Source organism: Oryzias latipes, chromosome 12, assembly GCF_053564925.1.
Source record: "Oryzias latipes strain Hd-rR chromosome 12, Olatipes_Hd-rR_3.1".
Classification (NCBI taxonomy): Eukaryota; Metazoa; Chordata; class Actinopteri; order Beloniformes; family Adrianichthyidae; genus Oryzias; species Oryzias latipes.
Window position 1 is genome coordinate 13,339,578 of NC_136248.1, and position 12,802 is coordinate 13,352,379.

The 12,802-nt window shown below is 37.0% G+C and overlaps 1 protein-coding gene and 1 long non-coding RNA gene across 2 annotated transcripts in view; one reads left to right on the forward strand and one right to left on the reverse strand.

Moving 5' to 3' along the window:
* The window catches only part of epha5 (EPH receptor A5), a 73,492-nt gene that overhangs the window by 6,577 nt on the left and 54,113 nt on the right, over nucleotides 1-12,802 (reverse strand). The window contains exons 7-16 of the mRNA XM_011481948.4: nucleotides 12,690-12,779; nucleotides 12,529-12,598; nucleotides 12,341-12,443; nucleotides 10,833-10,900; nucleotides 9,454-9,579; nucleotides 9,018-9,203; nucleotides 8,242-8,303; nucleotides 5,120-5,187; nucleotides 4,886-5,027; nucleotides 2,581-2,730 (exon numbers count right to left, since the gene is read on the reverse strand). Of these exons, the coding sequence (XP_011480250.1) occupies nucleotides 2,581-2,730; nucleotides 4,886-5,027; nucleotides 5,120-5,187; nucleotides 8,242-8,303; nucleotides 9,018-9,203; nucleotides 9,454-9,579; nucleotides 10,833-10,900; nucleotides 12,341-12,443; nucleotides 12,529-12,598; nucleotides 12,690-12,779 (1,065 nt within the window). The remainder of the gene's footprint in view (nucleotides 1-2,580; nucleotides 2,731-4,885; nucleotides 5,028-5,119; nucleotides 5,188-8,241; nucleotides 8,304-9,017; nucleotides 9,204-9,453; nucleotides 9,580-10,832; nucleotides 10,901-12,340; nucleotides 12,444-12,528; nucleotides 12,599-12,689; nucleotides 12,780-12,802) is intronic.
* On the forward strand, nucleotides 540-4,450 carry LOC144996540 (uncharacterized). Its single transcript, XR_013659458.1, has 4 exons — nucleotides 540-669; nucleotides 796-851; nucleotides 2,317-2,413; nucleotides 4,323-4,450. It is a non-coding gene; the product is annotated as an uncharacterized LOC144996540 (long non-coding RNA).

A 12,802-nucleotide genomic window follows, 5' to 3' on the forward strand; every position in this document is an offset into this window, starting at 1 on the left:
ATTAAACCAATGCAGTGCCTTGAAAATTGCAACCTTTTAAATGTACTACTTTTTTTCACAACGTCTTTACCTTTTTTTTTTCTTTTTGATACATGGAAGCTCTTAAATTCAAACTTCTAAGGATTGTGAGCAAAGACTGCTTACCTGGTAGGGTCATGTTACATGAGAATGATTTGTTTAATTTGAAAAACAGAAAAAGCACAGTGAAAATTAATTTATTTTCCTTTGGAGGACAGCTTACAGAGTTGGATAAATAATAAAAAAGAGCTGCTTTTCTCATTACTCCTAGCAGTGGAACAGAAGCTGGAGTTTTTAGTCTCGTCTTGCTTTTGAAAGACATTGCAGGGAGCTGATTTGCTGAGTTCATGGCAGTATTTACCCATGTTAAAGTCACACAAAAGAACCAATTCAATCTACATGCACGCATGCTTTCATAAACTAAAGCTTCCAAGAAAAGCAGAGTATCAAATCATCATCAAGCTGAGAGGAAGAGGAAGTAATCTGAGCGCACTGGCAGGGTGGAGAGATCAGAGACTGAGAACGAAAGAGAGGACAGACGGGAGCCCAGGAAGAAGAGTGGCAGTTTTTGAGAGACAAGGGAGGACGAGAGGAAGAGCTGAGGAGAGGGACGGACTGAGAAAAGTGAAGGAGACGGCTTAGAGACAGAATGTGAGTGTCTGCGCTTTCTTGTGCAGATCAGAGAAAAGCTGGCACAACGCTTTCAATTAAACATGAAATGTCTCTCCTCTTCTTTGCTCTCATCCCTGTCTCCTCTGCTCTCCTACCCATCTCAAGCCTCTGAGACAGGCAGTGTGATAACTGAGGAGGTGGGAGTCTACAAGCTGAAGACGGTGGGTCATTTAACTCTTTTAGTATTCAGGTGGCCTCTTTCCAAAATAGGCTACAGAACTGTAGAGATCTGCTTGTTTTTACATATGTATGCTACTAAAGGGGTTAAACAGGATGGCAATCAAACAAGTACATTGCAGTGAGTAATACATGTAAATATCTCGCCTACTTACTTGTTTTTGTAATATGCATAGTGACTGTAGGATGGTTTTGAAGGTGTTTCCCCATACCTCAATACCATAGATGAGGTATTGAGACATGGGGAAACACCTACACTTTGTCCTCTCCATCAGTTCAGTCTGAACTAAATATTTGCTAAAGATCTTTTTCGTCCATGTGGAATTTTAGGACTGGATTACAGTAAAGGTTTGGGTCTCTGGGCAATTTAAGGTAAAAAAAAAAAAAAAAAAACAACAAACAAAACATTAATTGTGTCTAAAGTCATGTCTAAACAAACCCAGCTAGTCAAAAAAAAAAGTAACATTCAAAAGTAGGCTCAAAATATAAAGGTTTGAATGTATGCAAGTGCTTTTTCTTTCAAAAGTCAATTAAATATATAGTTAGTACCTAGAGTAGGGAAGTACAAAAGGTACACATTTTAATTTTATACATGATTGACCTCCTGACCTGGCATGTAACAACCAGACCTCTCTGCTAATCTAGATCTGGTTATTTTTTTAGTTTCAAAATCAAAACATGGAGAAGCTGCATGTAGCTTCTATGCTCCACAGATCTGGAACAGATTTCCAGAAAGCTTTAGATCAGCTGAAATGCTCAGTTTCTTTAAATCCAGGTTAAAGATCCACCTGTTCTCAGCTGTAATTGATTGGTTTTCATTCAAAAGTTTACATCCACACTGTTGCTTTAAATTTACTTTACGTTCAGTTATTTTAAACTTTCTGAAAAAGGATTTTTTTAAATTTACTTTACAATTTCTTTTAATAATTTATGAAAAACATTTTGAATTGTCTTTGCTTGCCTAAATACGTGATCTTAAGTTTTTGTGGGGCACTTTTTTAGAACCATCCCTCAACACGAGTAGATATAATTATTTTTTTTAATGGTTGAAAATGTGTTTAAAACCTCCCTGAGCCTTGAAGCGGACCAAGATGAACCACTACAATGATGCTTCCTGCAATGATGCAGGAAGTCTCTAACGCTGAATGTCTCCAATGATCACTCTCCAGGTTTTGTAATAAAACCCTTTAAGAGTGTATTCAGACTGGAAAGGTCTGTTGGTCTGGTCCAAGTCTGCTTATTTTGGTCCGGATCAAGTCCTGAACCCTGTGCTTCGTCTGTATTCAGACTGCTTTTGTAAGAAAAAGCCATCGGTCAGTAATTAAAAGGGCGGGGCAAAGCAACGAGAGAAAGAATAATGTCCTGCGCTTTGCAATCCTTGTCGGGATAGTTCACTTATTCAAACATCATAATTCACTGACTAATTTTGAACGTCTGTATCAATGTCAGGTATAAAACGTTTTACTTTGGTACGGCAGAGGCATGCTGCAAGGCGGTTACTGAAGAGACGACGGCTAACAAGGCACATATTCTACAAATTGAAAAGGTAGGATTTAGTAAAAAGTTAGTCCAGGTACAGGTACAGGAATTACAATTCCTGATAATTTAACATGTTCAGTGTGAAGAATTACTGTTTCTGCAATAAAAATTGAGACAAAGTAAATTAAAAGTTGCAGTTATAACTTATGTAACATTTTTTTTTTTATGACTTACATCTTGATTGGACATCTCCCAGTATGGCCTTTCTCCATACGACATCACCTCCCACATGACAATCCCATAACTCCATACATCGCTGGCTGACGTGAACTTCCTGTATGCAATCGCCTCTGGAGCCGTCCAGCGAATGGGAATTTTTCCACCCTGAAATAGAACGAAATGAGATGTTCAATTGACCTACATACTTTCACAATGTTACTAGAACACACAATTTATGAGAGTGCACAGATTTAGAAGAAAGTGGTGATATAAAATTGCTCTAATATTTAGCTTAGGAGTTATATCTACCTTCCATTTATTTCTTCAAATGTCTTCAGTTGCAGCGCCAATTTGACATTTTATTAACGCTCTTGGTAAATCTAGTTTTGATCAAATTCCTAACTATCCAACATAATTAGTTGGATTGATTTAGTTCTCTACAGCATCTAACGCTTCCTGTTAAAAGTCTGTTGTTAAAAAAGAAAGACTAGTAAGTGATTTTTTGACATTCATTCAATTATACATCAATATTCTGGTGAATTGGAGATTGATGATGTGATTTTCTGGATTTTTTTTTCTTCGTAGTTGAAGTGTATCTATGATAAAAGTTACAGACCTCTCTCAGGTTTTTAAATGGGAGAACTTGGATAATTGGTGACTGGCTAAATACTTTTTTGCCTGACTGTAACTTGAATACATTTTCCTGTTTGCATTTCAAGTTTTGTGTGGCCCGTTACCGTGAGATTAAAGAACCACTTCAATAAAAATTGTTTTTAACATGTTCCTTTCGCCTTTTTTTTTCCTGATGGAGGACTTATTTAAAGTAAAATAGGATTAAAATTGCATTTCTAAGTATTTCTTTATTCAAATAGTTGTGAATGAGACGAAAAAATCCCGTTTGAAAAAGCTTGTAGCAGTAGCTGCTACAGTTGCTGCGATAAAGCCTCCCTGCTCCTCTTCATTCTGATAAATCCATTTGCAGACAACTAGATTCTAGATTCTTGGTCTGCGCTGGCATCTGGCTCAAAACTGTCCGGCTGGATAGTGTGATATTTAGTATATATTATAGATATTTAGTGTGTATGATAAAATGTTTGAGATAAAAAGTTTCACTTTCTTTGACAAATCTACTGTGGCCCTGTGAGCTCTACTTACTATCATTATCCAAATCACTGTGCTTTCCTTTGCACAGGTTTAAACAAGCTCTCAGCAAGGCTGTCATGTTTGACAGGAACATGTGCTCCCAGTCTATGTGAAATTATCTCAACGCAGTGCTGATGAAGACAGCAGCAGGATTTCTTGGGCTCTGATTACAGGGAGGAAGTGAATATTGTTATTCACACTTGTCAGGGAAGGAACGCTTGATAACGACAGAAAGCAAGAGGAGATGTAAGCCTGGCACTGCTGGCAGCAAAAAAAGAGAGCAGCAAGACTCTGTGCTAATTGAGTGTTGTGGAAAGTGAGCCGAGTAATAATCAGCCGTCTTCCTACAGAAAGCTGCTCGACTGTGGCTGACAGAACCCCGCTCAGCCACGGATGCACAGCTCAGCTTAAACCCTGCTGTTAGATGTGTTTCACTGCATAAACTTTGACATGTTTGTCTCTTTTCCCACCTATCCACTTACATTTTTTAATATCCATAACTGACTCTTAAAATCCCACTCCTATCTTTGTTTGATCTATTTTAAAAGAGTTCACAGTGGTCTTTTAATTCTAATTATGCTGTTTTAAATCTAAAAACCTGTGTTGTTTTCTAGGACGCCCTGGACACCCCTAGAGAGTTGGGCATGATGTTGGTGTGGAGCACCCCACCCCCCCTTTCCTTCCCATTGAGGAGCGGAGCAGTGAGCTTGTGGCCTGCCCAGTGTATTTCCTACGTCACAAGTAAGCTTTTTTTCATACTGCCTTTTTATACTTCTGCTCCTGATTCACAGTGATTTGTATAAAAAATACTCTGAAATGAAATTTGTAAGCTTGATTTTCTTCATAAATGTCCTCCATCATCAGAAAAAATGCCAAGAACATGTTAAAAACACCAAAAACTCAATGTTCATCAGAGTGGGTCTTTAATTACATTACATTTTTGATCTACTTTAGTGTAACACAGTACAGACCTTCCCATTCATTCATTCATTTGAATGGGAAGGTGTGTCCAAACTTTTGGTCTGTACTGTGCCTTAAAAGACAAACATAGACAGACTCAAGTTTGCCTTGCATACAGTCTACCATCTGGATTGATCAAATTTATGAGTTACATCCTGCAATTTTGGATAAAGTAAATTTGTTCAAATTTAAGTGCAAACATAGAATACAGTCTTACCCGAGTGGTGTATGCAGCCTCTGGGTCATCTTCCAGGACTCGGGACAGCCCAAAATCAGACACTTTACACACAAGGATGCCGTTCACGAGGATGTTGCGGGCAGCAAGATCGCGGTGAACGTAGCCCATATCAGACAGATATCTGCATTCATCAAAAAAGAGCATAATGAGGATTTAACATACGGTAATTATTGCAATGGATGACATTTCTTTGTGTGTCACAGTGTTTTGTACCTCATGCCAGATGCAATGCCACGGAGCATACCAACCAGCTGGATTACCGTGAACTGACCATCATTTTTCTGAGAAGGACAGAAAGCACCAAATGTATATTTTTATCTATTTTTGGATAATTAACAACCTGTGCAGACACTGATATTAATCAAAAAAATCAAATTAAAAAAAAATTCCCTTTTAAAAGGTACTGTATGGCAAATTTATGGTTAGAAATTCCACTTGAAAAACATCCTTTTTTACTAAACGTATCAAATGTTCAACATTTCATTTTTGTGTAAATTGGTTAATCTTAGTATTATTTTGTAAGAACTTCTCTGAATAGTTTATTGAAAAATTTTAAACAGCAACAAAACAAAAGCTAATAAGATTATGGATCAGGAGTTATTACAGTACATCGTAAAACAGAGGTCTACAACCTTTCTGCATTTTTTTAATCCCTCCTATTTGGCTCTTTAGCTTTGAAGAAAAAAACTATTTGAACAAATATTGGTGTTTTGTAGTTTTGGTTCATTTGTTTTAGTTAACTTGTCACTTATGTTTAGGTTTTTAACATGTCAGGTATTTCATGCACATTGACATGCACATAAAGCACAAACTTTACTGCACAACAGTGTCTAGTTGCTGTTCATAGGCCAAGTCCTTAAAGCATATACTTGAATCTAAATGTTTACATATAAAAAAAAACTGGATTGTACACCAATGTTGTCATGTATATATTCAGTAGTGAAAGATGAAAAGGGATGATGGTGCTCTAAATTTATAATGAGAGAAAAAAATCATGTTTGACTTGGCTTTCTTGCAGTTTTTATTCTGTAGATCTGCCACAGCAGATCTGTGTCTTTTATTTTGAAAGGAATTTCTTGTGCCGCTGTCAAAAGTAAAAGAAGTTAGACCTCATAAATAGGAAATTATAGCACCCTATCAGTATACCGTATTTATTTATCACAATAATTCAATTATTGCAAACACTTTGAAGCTACCCTTTTAAAAAAAAAAATAATAATAATTTTTTTTTTTCAAATGGTGAGGTGGGACTTTGGAGCCCTTAAGTCCGAAACCAAATGGCTCTTTTAGCGTTTATGGTTGCAGACCCCTGCCATAAACTATGATTTAAGCTGTGAAATATGAATGAAAACTAACATTTATATATTGGTTTGAAAATATCTCACAAACGTGCAACAGAATTTCTTTGTTTTGTTTTGTTTAGGAAGCAAAATATGGGAGAAAAGGACAGAAAAAAAACATTTTTTTCTATAAATGTTTAAACATGTAAGTGTAATGGACAAAACACACACATAAAAAAAACTATAAAAGCTGTTTTCATAACAGCATTAATGTTGGCAACATTCAATTGCCCAGTTATTTCAGATACAACATGGTAGCAGCTGCAAAACTAACCTTAGCAAAGTTCATTTGTGTTAAATATTAAACTGTTTATTTCATGCATGTGCAAAAACAAGATCTCATTAGAGAAATGGCGAGCCTCCACCCACTGCAGCTGGATCTTTAGCTACATTACCACCAGGGTGCTCATTCAGATATGAAGATGATGCTCTCAACTGTCGAAAATGGAAGCAGTGCTTGTTTGAAAGGAGCTTTAGACTTCTCCCTATGACAGCTCTCATTGTTAGTTTAAGCTTCAACTCCCTCCAATCCAATGTAAACTCTTCAACCTTCCATTTATGCACTTTCCAGATTTTCGTAGCAGGCAATAGCTGTAGCAATAAACTCAGATCCTTAATGGTTTTAGGCCTCCGTTTGCATCACTTTTGAAACTAATTTTGCCATCCATTCACAGAACATCCCACCTTCATGAGAAATGAGATGTATAGTCAAAGGGATGAGTTATGGCGGTCAGAGTTCATTGTCCAAAGCTGTGACAGCTAATCCCGGACCCAGAGCCGCCCTTGATTTTCCAGAGGCTGTGTCATTTATACCACCCTAAGCACAGCAGCCATCCATGTAATTACCTCACAGAGTTTTCTGTGCTTCCTTGCCTGCTGGTTCCCAGTCTCCTCTGTCTCCCCTTTGCCATTTCGTTTTATAGCCATAAGCACAGAGTACAGTCATGTCAGCAGTTTCCACTGACCACATCCCAGTTTGTCTTTAATGTCTCAGCATGTTCTCCTTTGGATGGCCACAGTGGGATCAAGTTCAGATAAGACTTGATCTTGTTTACTTTTCAACTTCAGAAATAGACCTTCTTTGATTTATTATGTTATCATTAATTTATTACCTGAGGTAGAAACAATTTTTATTATCTTAATTACATTTATCTAAGTAACTTCTTGTTCAATTTAAACTGTAAGTAGTTTTACTAGACCATACTTTTACTCAAGAAGATTTATTAAGCTATACGATATGGCCTTAAGTGCAGGAATGGCACCTGAGAAATCAGGGTTTGATTCCCAGGGTGTCAATCAGCTTCCTGTGTGGGTCCTTGGGCAAGACTTTGCGCTACTGCCTACCTATGTAGCCACAAGGGGACACAAGTCTGAGTCCCCCCGTGCTGGTCCCCAGCCCAGATAAAATACAGGGTTGTGTCAGGATGGGCATCCGGCGTAAAAATCTCTGCCAAACTAGCTGTGCAAATTATTCCCAAAACTTCATAGCTCAGACACAAGACTTTCTGGCTCCAAGTGCATCAGGATTTTCAAGCTGTCTGGAAAGCGATCCATGTCGCCTTTGGTGAGAGGGAAGGCCTGTTCAAATCACTTCTGTTCACACACCTGGAGCAAAATCTTTCATCTTCTAATGCTGCACAGCAAAAATGAAATCAAAAATGTTACTGCTCTTACAGTGGCTACTGATGTTTGAGGTTTTCTTTTTTAAATAAAAAATTTGATTTGAAAATGTAAAGGCAACATATAACAAGCTTTAACGTGTAAAAAACTACGGTAAAATAAGAAAATATTGAAAAAATTCCATCTGACAATTTTTATAACTATTTCGATTTATTGCTAAATAAAATTGGTGAATCTTCTGGATAGGTTGGAGTTTTCACATCTTCATTCTTGCCGAGTTCTAGCCTGTGCTTGGAATTTTGACAGACTCGATAGCCTGAATCATAACTTTTTTTTTTACTCTCCTTTGTACATTCTAGTGAACACCCATCCTACCTTAAGAAAAGTGTCCAGTGATCCATTCTCCATGTATTCTGTGATGATCATCACAGGTTTGCCTGAGAAGCAAAACAAAGCACATCCTAGATTTAAAAAAATTATATTTTATATTTTAGCTTCTACCTTTATTTAATGATAAAGTAAAAACCTGGATCTGTCATTAAATACGATTTTTTTCAAATAGCACCACATAAAACTAAATACTTTCACATCTCAATATTCACTTTTGCCTTAATCTTCTCGACTTCTGTTCCATACAGTTTAACTAAACACTTAAAATACAAAAAATAAAAAAATAAATCCAAAAATGTTTACATCAGTGCAAAATGTAAAAGTGTAGAACCAGTCAAAGAACGCCTAAAAGTGCCCTTTACATTATAAATGTAACTGAATCTGCACTAAAACATCCAGCTGTTACGAAAGTACACATTACTTAGAACAGGTTGACACATCGACAAAAAGTAACCTCTAAAAAGGTAACGCACAAAATTATTGCATTTACCATCTCTAAAAACATTAGGGCTTTTAACCTTTTAGCCATGTGATCAGTTTTACTGTAAGCTGTTATATCTGTTCATCAAAGCCTGGTCTAAATCCTAAAAATGGAATACAATTATTATTTTTTTAATTTCAAAGGTAAAAATAGCTACTGTTCCAATATTCTGTATATAAAGTATACATGTAAGTGGTGACGCACTTAAAATCTGCTCCTCTGTAGGATGGAGTGCGTGGCATTGACATAAAAAATGACCAGAAACAAGTAGATGACCTACTTTTTGTGACCACACCTTCCAGACGGATGATGTTCGGATGGTTGAATTGCCCCATGATTGACGCCTCCCACAGGAAGTCCCGCCTCTGTTGCTCGGTGTAACCGGCTTTTAAGGTCTTGATAGCGACCTGGATCTCTCTTTTTCCAGGCAGCCTCAGTGGCCCACAACACACCTCACCAAATTCACCTGAAGGCAAAAAAAGAAAAAGAAACAGACGCTGAGCTTTTTACTAACTCTTGTAAAACAAAAAAGGAAACAAAGTAAAAATAAGCCTTTGCTTTCCGACATTACAATGATTTTTCTTTCAAATTTTTTTCGTTAAAATAAATGAGAATTAAATGTAATTCGTTTTTTATCTCAAAAGATACACTGGTAATTTTTCGTAAGAGAGCGCAGTCAACAAACTCGAAAGCACTCAGGGATCAATTTTACTCACCAGCACCGATGATCCTTTCAATGGAGATGGATGAGACATCGATCTCTTGTGCAAACTCATGCACAGCTTGGTTGGGATCTTCATAGGTCAAAGGGTCAATGTAAGTGCGCACCCCAGGAAACTTTACTGCAGAGAAAATACATATATTTAGAAATTATGTAGTATTATGACAGCAAGCTGGCGTAATTTTCACAGCACAGCATAAACACACATTCTGCTCCTAAAATAAAAATGTTGGTAAAGAAGGGTTTTATGAAGCCAGTTCAAAATCAATTTACTGGCCAGACATGTGTGAGTTTACTTCATACTTTATTTTAATCCACTAGGTTAATTAAGTTTTTTTTTATATATAACTGTTTAAGACACATGTGTCAAACTCAAGGCCCGGGGGCCAAATGTGGCCCGCCATGTCCCTTCATGTGGCCCGCGAGAGCATAAAAGTTTTTAATTTCTTAATTTTTGTTGTTGTTGTTGATTACATATTATTTATGTGTAGCTGCTGTTTTAATTATTTTACGTTTGCAGGTCCTATTTGTGCATGCAGACAAATTGTCATCAAACCATCAGTTGGATGCAAGACTGTGTGCAGGCTTTTTTGTAAAATGTTACACATGTGATACATGTTCTTTCTAGCTCAGTTTTATGTTATTTTTCTTTATTCACTTGAACAGTTTGATCCTTCATTAATGGAGTTATGTGGGTTTTAATAAACGGACAGAATTTAAAGGATTTATGCCAGAGTAACAAGCAAACATGTTTTCTATGCAACTGCAATTGTCTCTTTAAAAAGTTATAATAAATAAATAATGAGTTATTTAACATTAAGGAGTAGTTACATTTATTTTTCATTAAATTTAGTTACATGTATAAGTTATATCTGGCCCTTTGAGGACAACCCCTATGATGATGTGGCCCTCAGTGAAAATGAGTTTGACACCCCTGGTTTAAGACAACAACGGCTGTGTTGAGTAAGATTAAAAATATAAGACAAAACATAATTAAAATAAACTACAAATACAACTAAAATACATAAAATATAAAGGCAAAAAGCAAAGACTGAGGTTTTCTAAAAAAGAAAAAAAGAAAATCAGTCCCTTTATGTGTGTGATTACATATGTGATGTGGGGTTATACAACTCTAAACTGGGCAACAAATGGGATACATCACCTTTGAACACATACAAAATAAACATAATAAAAACACACAAAAATGCACTACTAATGGAGAATTTTAGTTTTCTTTCTTAGCAGTAGTAACACGGATTTAAGCTTCATAAAGTGAAAAAATGTTAATTAATTCACAAAATATAAGTGAGATTGACATCTGTTAGAAAAAAAAAACGTTTAAAAACATTCATCAGGTCAGGTTAAAAAACTTACTGTGACCGTTGTGAAAGTGCATCTTCTCTTCCTCAGGATCCTGCTTTGCTTTACTGTAACCACATCGTCTGAAAGAAAAACACAAAACTCCTAAATGTTAGCAAGTTTCTCCGCATATTATGCTACATTCTTGACCATGCTTTTAGTCAATGGTGTCACACCAGACTTTCACTACCCGATATTAGCTCATGTCTGCCACCTACAGTTGGAAGAGGCTTGGTGGGAAATGTCAAAGTGGTGTAAATCTGGTGAATCTTGCTCCAGGCTTATTCCTTCACAGCTCTATTGCAATATAGACTTTGTGTCATATAATTCCGGCCAGGCACATACCACAATTATAAATTCCTCCTTTTAAACAGTTGGTACTTCTGGTAATTACAAAGGATGCCATTTAAATGACACTACCAAATCTCAGTCCCTAATTGGTCATTGTTCCACTGGTTTAAATATTGTTGCACATTCAATGGTCGGGCAGTTTGTATTGCTGCACGTAAACGTGAGAGTTTAAAACGCAGAAGCCCGTGAAGCATTTACTCATTTTAACATAGACTTTACATTAAAAGGGGTCGCTTGAACGCGCATTACCGAGGCCAATGTGAACGTAATGTACTGTGGCTTGACAAATAATATACCACCACTGTTCAATAGAGAAAGGAGAAGTTGCTAATTCCTTTAGTGCTTCCTTGTTGTTACTCTTTCGGCTTTTCCCATCAGGGGTCGCCACAGCGAACGAGTCGCATGGTAAACTTGGCAATTTTTTAAGCCGGATGCCCTTCCTGATGCAACCCTCTCAAGGCAACTGGGCTTGGGACTGGCACAGAAGTAGAGAAGGGAACAGGGAGCAGCCCGGAGTCGAACCCTGGTTTCACGGACGGAAGGCGCCGCAAACCAGCACGAGCTAAACCGGCTCCCTTTAGTGCTTCCCCAACAGGAAAAATCATGGCTATCTTCAAATGGTCATGATGCCACATTTAATTTTTACTGATTTAATTTTTGCTAAAAAACAACAACAACAACCACCGAAAAATAACAACAAAGACAAGAAATGTGTTAACCCGTGTGTCCTGATCATCCAAAAAGGTTTGGATAAAAGTTCAGTGTCTAAAAAAAAAAAGTGGCTCCTCCACTGTCCATTGTTATTGTCTTTGTCTGATAGAATAGTCTAGATAAAATTGTCATCCCACACAACTTATGTTGTCAAAATAAATCACTAAAAATCTTTTTATACAAGAAGTACATGCTTTTTTGGGTATGATTGCTTTAAAAAATGTAAATTAGGTCTGTTTAGTTAATTAATTTCAGTTATTTTTCAATCAACCATTTTTATTTTATGCAAAATTATAGCTTTTATTGTATCTTAGTCTTCACACATTTTTATAATTATCTATATGTGTGTGTGTGTGCTGCACGCATGTGAAAAGTGTACCTGCATGACTGTCCTCCTTTAAAGGCATTAAGACTCAAAAACATTAGCATTATTCTAATTGCTTTGTGCGTGCTTGCCTTACCGACCGCTGAGCAGGAAGCCAGCAACCACTGCCAGGAGAACCAGAGCCAGCGTGATGGCGACTGCTATTATCGAGGCCTGAGCACGCTCACTGGTGGCGGTTACTGCCAGAGAAAAGACAGGAAATAAGCACACACAAAAACACACCTAGCTTCTATTGTGAGTTACGCACTCATCTGCTTTACTCACGATAAGGACTTGTCTGGAATTCGAATCGGCGGCTAAAAGCCCCATATCCTGCTGATGTCCTGGCTCTTACCTGTAAAAGGTAAACATTCATGTGTTAGTAATCTGTCTGTGCAATATTTCACATTTTATAAATGCATCATTATGTTTGAAATATTTTTTACCTGGAAAATGTAAACTGAGGAGGGTTTCAGGCCTTCTACTACCATCTCTGTGTCCTTGGATTTTATAATGGTGTAACTGGAGTCCTGCTCCTGTAACATGAGAAACAAAGAAG